At 39.2% G+C, this 17,070-nt stretch overlaps 1 protein-coding gene and 1 long non-coding RNA gene across 3 annotated transcripts; one reads left to right on the forward strand and one right to left on the reverse strand.

Moving 5' to 3' along the window:
* The first annotated feature begins 1,273 nt into the window (after window positions 1-1,273).
* LOC113019938 (uncharacterized) lies at window positions 1,274-7,771 on the forward strand. 2 transcript variants are annotated; one of them, XM_080300483.1, is made up of 6 exons: window positions 1,275-2,034; window positions 2,149-2,442; window positions 2,735-3,055; window positions 3,513-4,737; window positions 4,844-5,205; window positions 7,639-7,771. In XM_080300483.1, the coding sequence occupies exons 4-6, from the start codon at window positions 4,611-4,613 to the stop codon at window positions 7,654-7,656; spliced, it is 507 nt and encodes a 168-aa protein (XP_080156609.1). In that variant the 5' UTR covers window positions 1,275-2,034; window positions 2,149-2,442; window positions 2,735-3,055; window positions 3,513-4,610; the 3' UTR covers window positions 7,657-7,771. The 2 variants fall into 2 exon arrangements, with proteins under 2 accessions (XP_080156608.1, XP_080156609.1); XM_080300482.1 differs by having other exon boundaries at window positions 1,274-2,442.
* LOC145428373 (uncharacterized) lies at window positions 7,477-16,793 on the reverse strand. Its single transcript, XR_013908659.1, has 5 exons — window positions 16,727-16,793; window positions 16,514-16,649; window positions 16,067-16,134; window positions 8,148-8,264; window positions 7,477-8,056 (listed from the first exon to the last, which is right to left on the reverse strand). It is a non-coding gene; the product is annotated as an uncharacterized LOC145428373 (long non-coding RNA).
* Between the last annotated feature and the right edge of the window lie 277 nt (window positions 16,794-17,070).

Raw genomic sequence — 17,070 nt, forward strand, 5'->3', positions numbered from 1 at the left:
CATGTACCCCCGATATGTTGTCCTCTGCTTAGCAGTTAACTTAGTCAGTGAAGAAATAAATCAAAATGTTGACTTGGTTCTCTTCCAAACTCACATTCAAATTACTTGCAAGAGAAAATCTTTTGAACCTTGGTATCCATTTGGACTACTCTTGCGGCTTTGAAAAGTCAGAGGACTCCAGTTGCTGGATGCTGAACGTCGTGCTCGGCCCCGCTGACACCACCAGTCTCGCCCCCTAGCTGCCATCCTAACTAATTACACTGATTGGTTCCGTTAACATCCATCCATCCATTCGCTTCCGCTTATCCTTTTCAGGATTTCGTGGGGCACTGGAGCCTATCCTAGCTGTCATAGGGCAAGAGGCGGGGTACACCCTGGACAGGTCGCCAGTCTGTCGCAGGGCTAACACACAGAGACAGACAACCATTCGCGCTCACATTCACTTCCGCATTCACACCGGTTCCGTTAACATCCTGCTGTGGAATGCAATTACACCGCAGATGTAACCTAACTCTGACCATGAAACCACAACCACTGTGCACCAGTCACACACTGTTCTTTACTTTAAATCCACCACATTATAGCAAATTAACCTGTTTATCCTGCAAAACACAATTTCGTATGTACTGGCTCAATGTCCGTTTTAAAAACATGAGGACTTACATGTAAGCTTTACATTTCCAGTTTATCAAATCCCACTGAGACCTTCAAATCTAACCTCTGTTCGTCTTGTCCAATCTTTCTTATCTTTCTCCAACTCTGGGTGAGATTTATTTCTCTACCTGCGAAATAAAGTAGCTGGACCTTTAGCTAGCAATACACTGTGAGACAAACTGCTCACAAACAGTTTGTGTGTTTGCTGATGTTTGTTGAGCTGATAAAAATGTTGCATTTGAAATGACCTGACACTTAAAAAGTCACTCCCCTCATTTTCATTCCTCTTCAGTAGGGCTAGCTAGATACTGCAACTGCAACTTACAGACACCTACAGTCGTTTCAGTGTTGTGCAAAAAAACATAAAAAAATAAACATAAAATAAACCACTGTCCCACTTTTAACCCATAAACGTTGGCCAATGCCATCTCTCTTTCTCTCTCTTTACCTCTCTTGCCATCCCTGGTGATTAATAAATGAACAGGACTGCCTTTCAAGTGTCACTGTCTAGGTTTAAACTGGTGTCATAAAGGCTAGCGGTAACAAACAATAACTCCCCCAAATGCGTTAAACCAGAGATAAAGAGCAAGTTTAGAAAATGTAAGGAGTAGAAAGTACAGCTATTTGTTTAAAAATGTAGGGAGTAAAAGTAAAAAGTAGTCAGAAAAAAAGTACTTAAGTACAGATACCTGAAAATTGTACTTAAGTACAGTAACAAAGTATTTGTACTTTGTTACTTCCCACCTCTAGTGTTATTATACTGTCTATGCTTGGAAAGAGCCAAAGTTGTGTTAGCAGTTTCTGTCCCAGATACCATCTTGCTCTCATCTTTTCTAAACTGGATTTTATTGCCAGCAGACATGGTATTGATTCATGTAGAGCTTGAGAAGGGAAAGTGGAGGTGATAGTGGGTTGCAAAGTGGCTTGCAGTGAGAATGTCACTAAAGAGAATTACCAGTTGGATATGTAAACTGGTATCAGTTGAGCCATATGGATTGTTATTGGGATTAGCTGAGGACATCGGTGTAGCTTGACTTTGTGATCTATTAAAACTAACACTATTCTTTTTTTTCTTTTCTTTTTTTTTGTTAGTGAGTCTCCCAAAACCCAGCATCTCTGTAAATGAAGGTCAGGTTAGCTGGGGTCAGAATATCAGCATCACTTGTTCCGTCTCATCTGAGTTCTTAGATGGAACTTTCACCCTCAAGAAAACCTCAAGTAATTTCAGTCAGACTGAAACAGGATCCAGATCTGCTACCTTCAATATCCACAGAGTGGACTTCAGTGATGATGGACTGTACCAGTGTCAGTATGAGAAACGCATTTCAAGTAACACATTCAGCTCCCCCCTCAGTGACTCTGTCAGAATCTCTGTTACTGGTAAGAAGAAATACACTTTCCTGAACATCATGTTTCATTTGTTTTCTATAAGTAGGGCGCTCAGTGAGCTACAACAAATGTATTATTGTGCTGGTGTTGTGTGTCTCTTTTCAGTAATCTTTCCAAAACCCAATATCTCCATCAGTCCTGCTGGTGAGGTGACCTGGGGTGAGAACATTGGAATCATTTGTTCAATCTCAACTCAAACTTTAGGTGGGACGTTCATTCTGATGAAAACATCAGATTCATTCAACAGGACCCAAAACTCAAACACAAACTCTGCTACCTTCAATATTCCTGAAGTAGACTTTGATGATGAGGGATTGTACCAGTGTCAGTATCAGGAAAGCGGCCCAAGTCAACAATTTTACTCCCCAACAAGTGACTCTGTTAGGCTCTCTGTTACAGGTAAGAAAACAAATACAAGTATGATCATAAATAATCAATAGCAATGCTTATAAGAGGATACTGCAGTAGTTCTTTCTTGTATTTAGAACAGCAGCTCTTTTTTCATAAAATTTCTGGGTGGCTGACAAAATGCTCTCAAAGCCCACAGTACTCAGGACGAAACACAGACTACTGGAAACAAACTACTACACACTGTGGAGCATTTAGCAGCTAAAGAGCTAAATGTTAAGTTGAGGCCTAAAAGAGTGAATGCTGGACTTCCGTCCTTAATCCCAATGTCACTTTCACACAGTGAGACTGCAGAGGCCCAGCATCTCCTTGACGTCTCCGAATGCAGGACTTGTCTGGGGTCCTGAAGGTGCACAGATCACCAGAGGTTACAGCTTTGTCCTCACCTGTTCCATTAACTCCACATTTTCCAGTGGACATTTTATTCTGAGCTTCTCTGGCTCCAACCTCACAGAGCCAGCAGTCAACAACTCAGCCTCATTTAGTTTCCCTGTAGCTGAGTATGAACAGCAGGGCAACTACAGCTGTGTGTACGAGGTCACAGTGTCCACACGGACATTCAGATCTGCTGTAATTGCACCAATTAGTGTCATCATTAAGTACAGTAAGTACAGTATTTACACATACATAAATTACACAGTTTATGCTTTTTTATTTTTTAATTACAAACAAATAATAAGAAATGTCACTGTGACAAATCTTCTGTGCCCACTGTGTATCTGTATTTCTCAGGCTTCTCTGTTCATTCTGTTAATTTCTGAATGTTTACATTTAAAACCAGAAAGAGAAGAAGCAGATGTAAAGGAGGAGACTGTTCCAGTATAGAAACAAACGTGAATAGAAACAGAAAGATATGAGTCTGAAGTTTCCAAAAAAAACAAAAACAAATGCAGTAATCAGTCTTTTCAGAGTAATCCTGTGCTAGGGTGTACTTCATAGCAAAAATTACTCCATTTGTCAAGGGAGAAACTGGCAAGAATGTACCAGGGGGCCGATCCGACCTGCCCCAGATGTAAACAGGTGCCAGCCAACTTATGCCACATGTTCTGGTCTTGTTCCAGGCTGAAAGACTTTTGGGCTAACATCTTTAGAACATTCTCATTCATTTCTAATAAGGATATGGAACCAATGCCTCTGACATCCATCTTCGGTGTGGCACCGAGGGAAACTCAACTAACAGCCTCTCAGAGCAAGGCAATAGCATTCGCCTCATTGCTGGCTGGGAGATTGATTCTATTTAACTGGATAAAGGCAACACCGCCATCCCATAAACGCTGGGTGGAGGAGGTGATGGCACACCTCAAATTAGAACATCTCAGATTTACTATACAGGGCAACACCAAGAAATTCTTTAAGGTCTGGCAGCCTTTCATTTCCTATTTTGAAGATGAGTTTCCGTCCACTCCATGACTGGCAACTCCCCCCCCCCCCTTTTTTTTTTCCCTTCCTCTGTCTGGGTATAGTTTTGTCTTACACTGTGTGGTAGGACTTGAGTTCGAGCTTTTCTGTATGAATGGTATGCTTTCTGAAAACTCAATAAAAACACTTTGATTATTATTCATAGCAAAAATTAGACAAACACTGGAATAGGATAAAATGATTGATAAGAATAAGATACTGTACATAATAGAATAGAATCAAATAATATACTGCATACAATAGAATAAAAATAGAATAAACTTTCTTAACCATCTTTCCTGTTTTAGCTTTCTCTCAGTCTGGACATTATACTGTCTGTCATCAGCAGAATTCTCAGTAATCACTAGTGAACCACAGTAAAGTTTTGAGACAGTCTGTTAAGACTGTTTAAACTTGTAAATAACTGCTTACATTAAATTGATGAAAATGATTTTATGTTTTTTACTGGTTTCATCTAATTGAATTAATTTAGCCTTTCTTTCTTTTGGTGCTGGGGACGCTGTCATATTTTTACAACTACTTTTAGTAAGTAAGTAGGTTTTTAAGTTGAGCGTGTAGTGTTGACTGTTGACTGTGTATCTGCTCCTGCTGAGCATAGTGTTCTGTAGCCAAGCTCTTGAAACTAGACTGGTGTGAATGACATACGATGTGGCTGAAAACTACATGCTCTCGACTGAAACATAAATGAGAAGTAGTTTTTATGGATAAACTGATCAAATTTTCTCTTCCTAGTGTCTTTGATGATGCTGGTGTCCTCGGTATCTGTTGGAGTCCTGCTGCTGCTCCTGCTGCTGCCATTAGTGATGTGGCTGCTGTGCAGAAGACCACGAGCAACCAAGCAGCCTGGAATCCTCGTCCAAAGTCAAAGTGTGTGCTCACCAGGACACACAATTATTAAATAATTATTCATCACATTGTTTACATGTTCATACATATTACAAATTTGCATTGTTTTCCCTTACTTGTGTTTCAGTGTCTGTCAGAGTCAGGAATAATTATATCAATGCAGATGAAGAGGATGATGAGGAGGACTATGTGAATGTTGATGCAGTGGAAACTAATGAAAAAAGCAAAGAAGTTGCAGTACTGGATGAAGAAGCGAGTGATGATTATGATGACCCAGTGAGTGATGAAGATCATGATTATGAGGAAGTGAGCCCAAATGACAATTACAACAAGCCCAAGGAGGCCTGTGTGAGCGTAGACGGTCACAGGGAAGATGAAGGGGAAACTAGTGATGAAGAAGACAACTATGAGAACATATCCTCACCATCATTAGGTGTGGATAATGATAAGGAAGAGGAAACTAGTGATGAAGAGAACGACTATGAGAATGTATCCTCACCATCAACAGTTCATTATCATTTATAATGACCTGAACTTCATAAACATCCGAAATACAACCACATAAAAAATGTTCATAAGGCTACGTCCACACGTACCCGGGTATTTTTGAAAACGCAGATTTTTCTATGCGTTTGCACCTTTCGTCCACACGTAAACGCCGTTTTCGGTCATTGAAAACTGAGATTTTTAAAAACTCCTGCCAGGGTGGATATTTTCAAAAACTCGGTTTTTGCTATTACGTGTGGACGAGATAAACAGAGAAAACGCAGCGTTAAAAGTGTGCACCTTTTTTGACGTCACACTGTGCGCCACGTTATTGTTTCAGTGAAATGAATTTCTACAATGGCGGATTTAGACAAAATGTTACTGTTAATTTTACTCTCTGCAGTGTTTAAATGCTTACATATACACACACAGTTACTGTCCCTCCACACATACGACTCAGTTCTGCTTCTATGCGCCATCTTTGTTTACTCTTTCCCGCCCAGGCTTATTGACTTCTGATTGGCCAACATTTCAGAATCAGAATCAGAATCAGAAACTTTATTGTCATTGTCATGAGAACAACGAAATTAAGAATGGTCCCCGATCATTGCATCATCCCTAGCAATATCAAAATATAAATAAAACAATAAAATTCAATAAATAAAATAGATAGAATACTTAAAATACTAATAAGATATAACAGTAAAACATTCACATACATTCTCACACACATGCTTCAGACCGTGCATAGATTAACACAAGAGTGGCGTGATGGACATTTTTTTGTAGTATTCAGATGTGTTATTGCAGTTGGATAACAGCTGTGTTTGAGTCTATTAGTCCTTGCTCTGATTGCCCTGTACCGTCTGCCTGAGGGCAACAGTTCGAACAGGGAGTGGCCAGGATGTGAGGTGTCTTTTATGATGTTTTGGGCCTTTTTAAAACAGTGGGCGTTGTGTAGAACTTCCAGTGTGGGGAGAGGGCAGCCAGTGATCTTTTGGGCGGTGTTAATGATCCCTTGGAGTGCTTTCCTCTGAGCCCCTGTGCAGCTAGTGTACCAGATGCATATGCAGTAAGTTAGAACACTCTCAATGGTGGCTCTGTAGAAGGACACCAGCAGTCTCTGTGTGATGTTATTCCTCCTGAGAATTCTCAGGAAGTACAGTCTCTGTTGGGCCTTTTTCAGCAGCTCGGAGGTGTTCACACTCCAGGAAAGGTTCTCCTCTATATTGACTCCCAGGAAGCGGAAGCTTGCCACCCTTTCTACACAGTCCCCATTTATGAATAGTGGTTGGATCTCTGCCTTTTTCCTTCTGAAGTCTATTATGAGTTCTTTGGTTTTTGAAGTGTTGAGGAGGAGGTTATTGGCCTTACACCATGACGTCAGCTGCTCCACCTCGTCTCTGTACGTAGACTCGTCTCCCTTGGAAATGAGCCCCACCACTGTGGTGTCATCTGCAAATTTCACAAAGATGTTGCTGTGGTGGCGAGGAGTGCAGTCGTGTGTGTAGAGAGAGTAGAGCAGTGGACTGAGCACACAGCCCTGGGGTGAGCCAGTGCTGAGACTCAGGGCTGAGGATGTGTGATGGCCAACTCTGACTCTCTGTCTACGGCCCGAGAGGAAGCTATTGATCCACATGCAGGTGCTGTATGGAAGCCCCAGGTCTTGTAGCTTGGCCACCAGTTTGTGTGGAAGGATGGTGTTAAAAGCTGAGCAGTAATCCACGAAGAGCATCCGCACATAGCTACCATGCTCTTCCAGGTGAGTTAATGCAGCATGGAGTGCTGTGGCTACAGCGTCTTCCGTGGATCGGTTTGCTCTGTAGGCAAACTGGTGTGGATCCAGGCTGCGGGGCAGGGCTGCTGTGATGTGTCTGCGGACCAGCTTCTCAAAGCATTTCATTACCACTGGGGTGAGTGCCACCGGTCTGTAGTCATTCAGGCCGGTGATGTGGGGCTTCTTAGGCAAGGGGACTATGGTGGAGGACTTCAGGCAGAGTGGGACAGTCGCCTGTGCGAGGGATTTGTTGAAAATCCTGGTGAAGATCCCAGCCTTCACCATTTCTACACAGATAGGAATATAGCGCCACCTGCTACACTGGCATGTTTATAGAAGCGTTTCACTTCGTTTTTGGCTTTATGTGTGGACGGGATTTTTTATAAACGAAAACAGAAAATCTTCGTTTTCAAAAATACCCGTGGACGTGTGGACGTAGCCTAAGTGTTGACAATAAATGATGGCAAGATTGGTCAGCTTGAGATTTCACAGTAAGCTGCAGTAACACCAGAGGAATATATTTTATTTCAAGCCAACATGAAAATAATCACAGGAACGTTTTTAAACATTCATTATTAACCTATTACATTTATATCCATATTTACCACTGAATAATTGCTCGATGATGTCTTTTTCCATAACTTCTCTTTTGGGTTTAGTGTTCTATGAGTCATTGAGTCGGGAACCATTTAGAGCAGAGACAGGCAGAGTTTAAAGAAGCAGAAGGACTTTTATGTTTATTTTTGCTGCAAGACAATGATCAATAAAGTTCTGCTCAGCGCCTGAATTGAATATTGCAAGAGTGTGTTTACTGTAATCTTTGCGGGTACCAAGAGTCTGGGCATCATGGTGAGTGCTTGGAAGGATTCAAAATGTGGACTAAGGAATTACCAGCATTTATTTACAGTCCCGGCAATTCACACAGGGAAGTAACGAATTTGCAAACTATATCTCAAGAACAGCAGGTTATCCAGAAGGCCACTCATCCATGCCACAGGGATGGCCAGAGACAAATCCACCAAACTGACCCCAAAATACTCACAGTCCAAACACTCACTCAGCCCTCACACTCGATTCCTGTACAAACAGGAACAGAAGGTAAGTGGCAGCTTCAAGGCAAACAAAGAAGACAAACGATTAAATGTGGCAGAAACCAAACTTCACTAACTGTTTAGTTAGCAGTCCGGCGTTGAATGACAGTCCTCCTCCAGCTTAAAGGAACCGGATGATGAGGCAAGTACCCAAGTCAACCCAAGTGCAGTCAGCCAGATGCTGGAGGAAGACACTGCAAAACAAAGTGTGGTTAGAGACAAAGAGAGAGAGAGAAGCGGGCAAGGCAGGAAACTGGAGGACCATGATACTGGGTAGGAATGAAATATCAGATTTTGCCAAGCAGCATCCCGACATCAGTGTGAGGCCTGTCTTAGAATTATCACTATATTTTTTATATCCCTTTTATTTATTAAACTTACACCTGATTATATTCTGATCAATAATAAGCAATTAAGCATCCTTAACTATCAGCAAAATCACTTGTAAATCATGATTCTGTGTTCAACAAATACACCATAAATAACACCATTTCATTCAGAGTTATGCATAATGATTGGCTGGTGACATATTTATTATCTTTCACATTCCTGCAGCCACACACACACTAATCTGCCAAGGTCAAAACTTGATTATGTCTGTGCACACAGAATCTGGACATTGAAACCATTTTCACTACTGAAACTGTAAATGTGCAAAACTTTGGGAATAAAAGAGAAAATAAAGACTTAAAGAGACTTACAGCTTCTATTGTCATTGTGCGGTTTCTTGCACAGCGAAATTGGGTAGATGGACCACAAAGGTGCAAAAGTAAAGAAAACAATATACAATGAGGGAAAAAAGCAATATATATGTATACATATATGTGAGTAACAATGTACATGGTGTATGCGTAGAAACATTGAAAGAGAAACATTGTGGGCTGTATACAAGGTCAGTTATACAATATAATAAATAAATAAGGGTGGAGTGGCTATGGTCAGTTAGGGTGGAGGTGGTAGTTCCAGTGAGACCAAAATATTGCACATACCAAAGATATTACACATGGGCCAAAAATATTGCACAGAACATGAAAAGACTGAGATATTGCACATGGGATGGCAGCAACATAGTTGATTAGAAGCGTCAGAGTGGATGTGTTGGAGAAGTCTGTTCACACTCTTAGTTTGCATTAAGAGTTTTGTCAGCCCACGGGAAGAAGCTGTTCTTTAGTTTAGTAATCTCAACTTTTTTCCAGAGGGCAGGATGTTGAAGAGGTGGTGGTTAGGGTGGAGGTAGTCCTTTATAATTCCCCTGGCTCTGGAGAGACATCTCGAGCTGGCAATGGAGTCCAGGGGGGACAGTGGACAGCCGATCACCTTCTCTGCAGTTTTGATGACCCTCTGTAGTCTCCTCTTGTCAGCCAGCGTACCACACAGATAGTGGCTCGGTAGAAGGACACTAGTAGGTCAGTCTGCAGCCTGTTCTATCTCCAAACCCTCAGGAAATGGAGGCGCTGCTGGGCTTTCTTCACTAGGGCTGATGTGTTTGTGGACCAAGATAGGTCCTCAGATACGTGGGTGCTGAGGAACTTAAAGGAGGCCACCCTCTCCTCAAATATGCTGCATTGCAGAAAAATGTGGGAAACTCTTCATTTCGCACAAATTTTCTGCCAGGAATCATGACCTTGCAAGACCATCCAAGGTAACTGTGCACTACAGGGATGCATTTGGCTCATCTCCTGTATATCTAACAGTGACATGGTTCGTAATTAAAAAAAACAAAAGAAAGCAGAGACATATATACTTCATATACAATGCCATGTAAGTGCAGCCTAGGACCATTCACAGATTATAATACAAAAATTAAATGGTATAATATAACATAAAACCACAGAAAACTGGCTAAATTTACATTTAAGTTAAGTTTTATTTCTCACTCAAATTCAAGTCTCTGCAGGCTGTGAATGATAAATTTAAAAAGCAGACTGAGGAACTCTTCAAGGTCATCTTCATCAACGCCAGCTCATCAGACTCACTGAAGAAAGTGATCACAAAACGTGGTGAGTTAAAGATACATCCATTCACTACCAATTCAATTAGGCATGTCTCTTAGATTTTTGATATGTTCCATGTCATTTGAAATCTACCACTGAGACGTCCATGTAGGTATGAACTCAGGAGGATGCGTTAGAACAGAGCTGTTAAAGGTCTCAGCTGTTTCTATTGAAATAACCCTAAATGGAAGCGATTACATTGAGAAAATCTTTGCTCTTTTAAGTGATCCTGATACATTCACTGCCCAACGCTTTCTAAATAAGACCTAATATGTGAATCTGGTCTGTGAAGATCAGGCCTCACATCTTCTTTGATGACCAGCAGAGACTTGTTGATACTGCATTGGGGTCCAGCACAGTGGCACTCCTGGTGCCCTCACCAAACTAACAATAATATGTCATAACGACGCAAAAATGTGAACTGAAATATGTCCCCATATTGGTCTAAATAACAAAAAATAAACACTTTTTTAAAATCTCATCTGTTATTTTTGTATCTTTATAAAACATATTTGTATGTATTAAAGTTATCAAAAAATGTACTGCATGTTGGAGCTGCCATAGCAGACTGGGATTTCCTCACAGAGAAACACTCTTTCAGGGTGTAGATGTAAAGAAGAACCATAATATGTAACTATATCAGTCATTATGTAATTATGTCAAAAACATCTGAGTTTTGTATAGCACATGTTGAAATATAACAAATATGACTGTAGCACATTATGCTGCAAGGATTTATTAAAAAGCACCAAAATCTAGGAGGTATCATTTTTGTACCATCTTAGACAAGTAAATAATACTATCACACAAATCTCCTTAACCATTTAAAGTACTAACACTTTATATTATATAGCTGTTTTGTGAATTGGTGCTATATAAATTGAGTTATATAAAAGTTATATTCAAGTTCAAAATGAACTTCAAACTTCAAATTCAAATGAATCAAAATGAAGTAAAAGTGTTTTCACTCACTCTCAGCAGAGGGCAGTGCAAGATAGTCAGAGTTTATGTGCCTCTTTCCCCTGTTCCCTTGACTATGATGCTTTAATGCATTTCTACATTAATCCACAGAAACATTTATCAATGTAAAGCTGTTTAGAACCTACCTACAATAAGCTGTCTATTTTAAAGAGCTTGGAAAGAAAGCGAATGGACTTCATTTATTTTCATGAAGACAATTCACCTCTCATCCAAGAAGCTTCTGCAGTTCTAAAACAAGCTGAATAAGAGTAAATGTTGAGGATGAACTGTCCTGCTGAGGTCTTGACCTTCTGTATGTCAGTCAGATGACTTGTTTCTACTAACAGTGATGAAATCCAGCACACCTCAGAGCTTCATTAGTCTCATTAGTCTTCATTAGGCTCATCCAAAGACTCAATATATTTTATAATAATTCAATTGTTGACCAATTCCTGTGTGAAAGACCCTAAATCTGTAATATTATGAATTAACTAATGAGTCTCTGAATTTCACTGGTAAATATCTTAACAAGCGTATTGTGTATTTCATCCTTTACTCACATTATCATTATACAATAAATGTGTTCATTTCCAGAAAATCTAAATGTTATGATGATTTCAGGTGATTAAGTTCAGTGTTTACCCTTAATTATGTGTGACTGTCATCACATACATCAGCCACCATTCATGTCACACCCCTGGCTGAAAGGGAAAGACAAAATATATACACCTCACTGAAAAAAATAAATGTATTTAAAAGTCAAGAATATCACCAGTTTGTCTGTAATTTGTGTAGTGTGTAAATGCGTGTGTAAACAAATAAAAATTAAATTATCCCAAATGACCTGGAAGAGTAAGTGATAGAAACTGAGGTTGCTGAGGTCCATATATAGTCTCAGCTGAGTAACTAACCACGGTGACAAATATTGCTCTAAATACAAGTAGCCACCAAAACCTGGAAGAGGATATAGAGTTCTAAGAGCCATCACACATATTTATTCACAATAAAACAGGTTTTTGTGATGTTGTCCTGGGGGATGTCAACATGAAAAGTACACAGTAAAAATTAGCACAGACAGGTGTTCATCAAAAATGAAAGAAAAACATTGTAGAAGTGATTTGACCTGAGAAAATTTTAAATTTGTGTATGTAAAGAAAGCCAGTTTAAAAAAAAGAAAAAAAGAAGAAGAAAATACCCGTGTTATGTAAGCTTCGGATAAGATGGAATTAATAGCCAACACGAGAATGAGCCCACTCCTGCACCCTGATAAGTATGAAGGCTTAATTTGTTACCCAGATGATTTCAATGGGGCAAAATGTGCTTAAATTAAATCAGCCACTGTGACCATTGTTGCAGAGATCACAAAAACAAATATGGTTTTGTTTGGGATCTGGGGCTTTTGTTGGCTTTTTTCTAATAAAGTCTTGAAATAGGTGGAAGTAAAGGATTTGTAAATGATTTATTTAAAAAAGCAATTTTTTTTTAGAAATAAAAAGTTCTTTCATCAGTGAAGCTGATAAAAAGCTGAAGGCAGTGGCACATCACTGTGTTTACAGAAAAGTGCCAACTTGGATTAATCAATGTGAAAAGAGAAAATGGGATGATCCACACAGTAATATGGGAACATGTATTATATTCTTAATCAGCAAAGTAGTTTTGGTCTGTGCTGATATCTTTGGTAAAAGTGTTCTTGACTGATAAGTTGGGATTTAATGTGATAAACTTACAGTAGATAACACAATGTACCACTGGAAGACAGGAGGCACTGTTGATGAAAATGGGCCTGTGTACACCTGCGTAGATATTCCAACCTCATTCCTGAGTTATGCTCAGTGTTACTATTAAGTATTTATATTTCTTTACCTGACTGATTAATTTTGTGTTACTCAACATCAAACTAACCTTTATTTTCTTCATAAAACAAGACATTTCTAACTTGATTCAAACTTTTGAGCTGTAGCGTAAATTGCAGTGAGAGTCCATGGTTATTGATTAAAGCAGATGATGTAGAGTATCAGGACAGGGACAGACTGTTAAAAAGTTATGAGCTGTGTTGTTGGAGAGAAAGTGGAGTCTGTCATCCTTGAAATGCTGCCAAGACAGGCAGCTGGCAGGATTGAATGATGCTCTGCCTCTGTGCTCAAGTACAGACATAGGCTTTAAGCAACCATGAGCCACTGATAAGCGTGACAGATCAGTATTAATATGAATGCAAAAGTGGATTAGTTAAATATGAGCCACTGATAAGAAAACGCCAATGAACACGCAATAAAGTGGACTTGTCAGGGAGAGTTTTTCACCGCCATTGGAATAGTTCAGCTCAATTTTTGTTGAAATACAGAGCTAGAAAGTTGAGTCTTTGTTTCAAAATGCTGACAAAACCTTGATCAGATGCAGTCAGACACAAACAAACAGTATAAACTACTGCTCAAAAGATTGGACTCAGTTTGAAAAGTCCTTGTTTTTGTTCATGATTAAAGTACAGTACAGCGCATTTTTAGTAACAATTACTCCTGTTTTGAAAGGAATCACATTGTTCTACTTAATACACGTTTTTCATGTTAGATAATTCATATTTGACTACAAACATCTTTATACTGACAAGCAGAGCTGAAGATTACTGTGCTGATTAAAGAAACATTACATTTGGTTAATTTAGGGACTGAAGCTTCAAATTTGTGGGTTAAATTGGACTGATAAGAGATCAAATTATCATGAACCCAGAATTTCTCTCCTTGTTTAATAGAAAATCTTTTTCCTTATCTCCCTTCCTCTGGAGGAGGGGTCCACCCTAGGGCAGAGTCCGAGAATTGGACACAGATCTTTCCTGCTGAGCTGCATCGCTTCATGGAGCAGGTAGTATTTAAGGACGCCTTGTGCCACAGAGCTTCACCAGACTCTCTTCAGACTCTCTTCACCTCTTCAGTGGTACTCAGATCTGCCTACTAGTGTTTATTTCTACTTCTAGTTATGTGGCAACTAGTTCTCTATTTGTTCCAGCTGGTCAGCTTAAGCAGATCGCGCTGGTCAAAGACCTCAAGCTATCTCCCCTTAATGGTTGTGAATGGATCATGGAACTCTGAGCCCTCCACCTGCCTGCCCGGTGGCCACCGATCCCTCCCTTTAACCCCTCTTAGCTCCTGAAATTTCACGGGAACAGTTAAGCCTAAGTCCTCTGACTTCTTGGTCACACTGCCTCTGAATAAAAAAAAAACCTTTGTGATAGAACGGTCTGCCCAGTCTGAATTTCAGGTCCTGACTTCCTGCTATTGGGACATAAATTGTAGAGTCTGCCTTACAATATAAAGTGACTGTTGTTGTGATTTGGTGCTGTATAGATAAAACTGAAATGACTTGAATTAAAAAAAAAGAAAAAAAAACTTCTCTGAGAATTACATTTTGTAAGAAGTGAAAACTATTCAATGTATGAAACTGATTTTTAAAAAAAAGAAGGCTTTGAATATCTGGCTGTGCCAGTGTCAGGGCTGAATAGAAATAGTTAACCAAATTTGCTGTAATATAATATTAAATGAAGATTGTTGACAATAAATAAAAATATAAACAAAACAAAATATTTTAAAAAATAACTATGTTTCTGAGCTCTTTGATTCCAATTTTTACGATTGCATTGTTCTCACATAATATTAATGCTACAAATACAGGATGTAATGTTCACAGGGTGATGTTAGTACTTTGTTGTAAAGTGAAGAATGTGAATAATTCCTCCATTGTTTAAAGATTAAGTGTATACTCAGAAAACTGTGTAAGAACATAAACTTTATCTACTTTGCTGTCCTCATAATCCTCGTATAACTTCGTATCATTGCTGTCAGTACTCTCATGCTCACAGCAGGGTCCTGCTGGAAGAATTCCCAACACTATTGCATCTAAGTCAGACAATACATGCATTTCCCCACAGTTCCAAGAAATACTCTAAGCTCCCAACTTTATACTAAATGTGTGTGTACTACATTACTGTTTGGATAGTAGTTCCAAAAAGATGGGAAGAAATGTTCCCAAAACGCACTATTTCTCTGTAAATTGAGGTGGAAGAAAAGCAAACTAGCTGCTGTTCTATCTTTTTAATTACTGCTCTTGAAAAACAGTTTACAATTGGAAATAGAATATTTCAGCAAACAAAATCACTCAGTGCAGTTATCAAGAGATCCCTTCATAAAATCTGTTTCATAGATCAATTTAAAAAAATAACAGCTCGTCCAACTTTGCTTCATGCTGCATTTTTTGTTGTATCATCTCAATGTACTTTTTTCACCAACACACCACTCATTATGGAATTTCTTTTTCTTATGAAGTTGGTAAAAAGCTGTATAATATATAAACAAGGTGGGATTAAAACTGGTTTTGTCATATGAAACGGGGCATGTGGCAGTAATGTGACACTGGAAAAAAAACATTTCACATACTTCCATATCTGCAGTTGAGTTTTTGGTGTCATCTGAGTTATCTTTGAAAGCATGCACATGCACTGGGAAGACATACATGAGTCTGTATTTTTTTATAATAATGTTATCCCTTCATATAGCCTGTAAGAATTATTAAATTACCCACAATAATATAAATTGAGATGCAGATATGGAAGGAAATAAAGACTTTTTCAAATATGGCTTTTCAGCCCTGATATTTTCTCAACTTCTGAGAGAATATCACGGCTGTACATAATAAAAGTCCATCAGTGTTTTGGATGCTATTCCACAAGACAGCTGATTGAAAATGCCACACACAAATGTTCCAAAAGAACAGATGAAAACAGATTTAGTTTCACTGAGACGTTCAGTTGTCTCTCTGACTTGTACACAAAATCATGTCTTTTCCTTGTAACTGTGTATACAGTTAGCTGCATTAATGATACACACGCGGTTTAAAACTTTGCACCATAATACTTAATTTTAATATAAATGTATCATAATGAACACAATTAAAACACAATGATGAAAACAAGCTTGAGAAGAATAACAAGACTTCCAGTTTTGGCATAAAGCAAATATACGAGTTCTTCGTGATTTTTAGCTGATGAAACTCACCAACCAACCCACTGCTGCTCCAGCACCAGCCACAGCGGGACCTGCAGTAGCTGACATACCAGCTGCACCTGCAGCACCATTAGACAAAGAAAGTGATAAATACTTGTGCTTTGTGCCTAATGACTAAATATCACTTCAGTCCTGCTGATATCACAGTGTACTCTATCATTATCATCATAAGAAGTCATAGCATGCACTGCTGTAAAGATGACAGCCAAATTTATCTATCCTTGAACTGTATCATTATCATCATCATTATTCACAGTTATTGTTGTAATGATATCATTGATGATGTCATAGTTATGTTTATCATAATGACCATAATTATCATAATGATACAGCATAGTGTCATTATCTAATCTAAAATTATGATATTTTCATGAACTTTTTATTTTTGGATGTTGTTGCAAGTTAAAATCCTAATGAAACATCAAATTATTAATTTACCTGCTGACTGCAAAACTTCCGGCTGCCACTCCTCCTCCATTAGCAGCTGCAGCAAATGACATCATGCCTGCAGCTATTCCAGCTGAGGTGAAACCAGCAGCTCCCAGAAGAGCAGGGGCAGCGACTACAGCACCTACTGCAGGAAGACAAGACATGGATCAGACCTGGATCGGCCTTCGATTCAAATGAGCTAAAGTTAAATAAACTGCTTACCTCAGGGGTGTCCAACTCCAGGTCTCAAGGGATGAGGTTTTTGCTCTCACCCTGGGTCAACACACCGGAATCACATGATTAGTTCATTACCAGGCCTTTGGAGAACTTCAAGACATGTTGAGGAGGTAATTTAGCCATTTGAATCAGCTGTGTTGGATCGAGGACACATCTAAACACAAACTGTAGAGTGGTTTTAACTGGAACATTTTTTCTGGCACAAAAATGCTCAGCTGTCATTAATGAAATACATGTTTTCAGACATGTTCTGGCAGACCATCAATGTGTTTAACATGTCTGAGATGATGAGATATCACTTTGTTATCAGTCCATAATGATGCAGTGAA

Source organism: Astatotilapia calliptera, chromosome 4 (assembly GCF_964374335.1).
Source record: "Astatotilapia calliptera chromosome 4, fAstCal68.1, whole genome shotgun sequence".
Taxonomy (NCBI): Eukaryota; Metazoa; Chordata; class Actinopteri; order Cichliformes; family Cichlidae; genus Astatotilapia; species Astatotilapia calliptera.

Bases quoted from the DNA above. Each gene is read 5' to 3' on its own strand.
- LOC113019938 (XM_080300482.1), top strand. From the start codon at position 4,611: ATGATGCTGGTGTCCTCGGTATCTGTTGGAGTCCTGCTGCTGCTCCTG. The intron at 4,738-4,843 runs GTGTGTGCTCAC...CTTGTGTTTCAG, and splicing joins AATCCTCGTCCAAAGTCAAA to TGTCTGTCAGAGTCAGGAAT.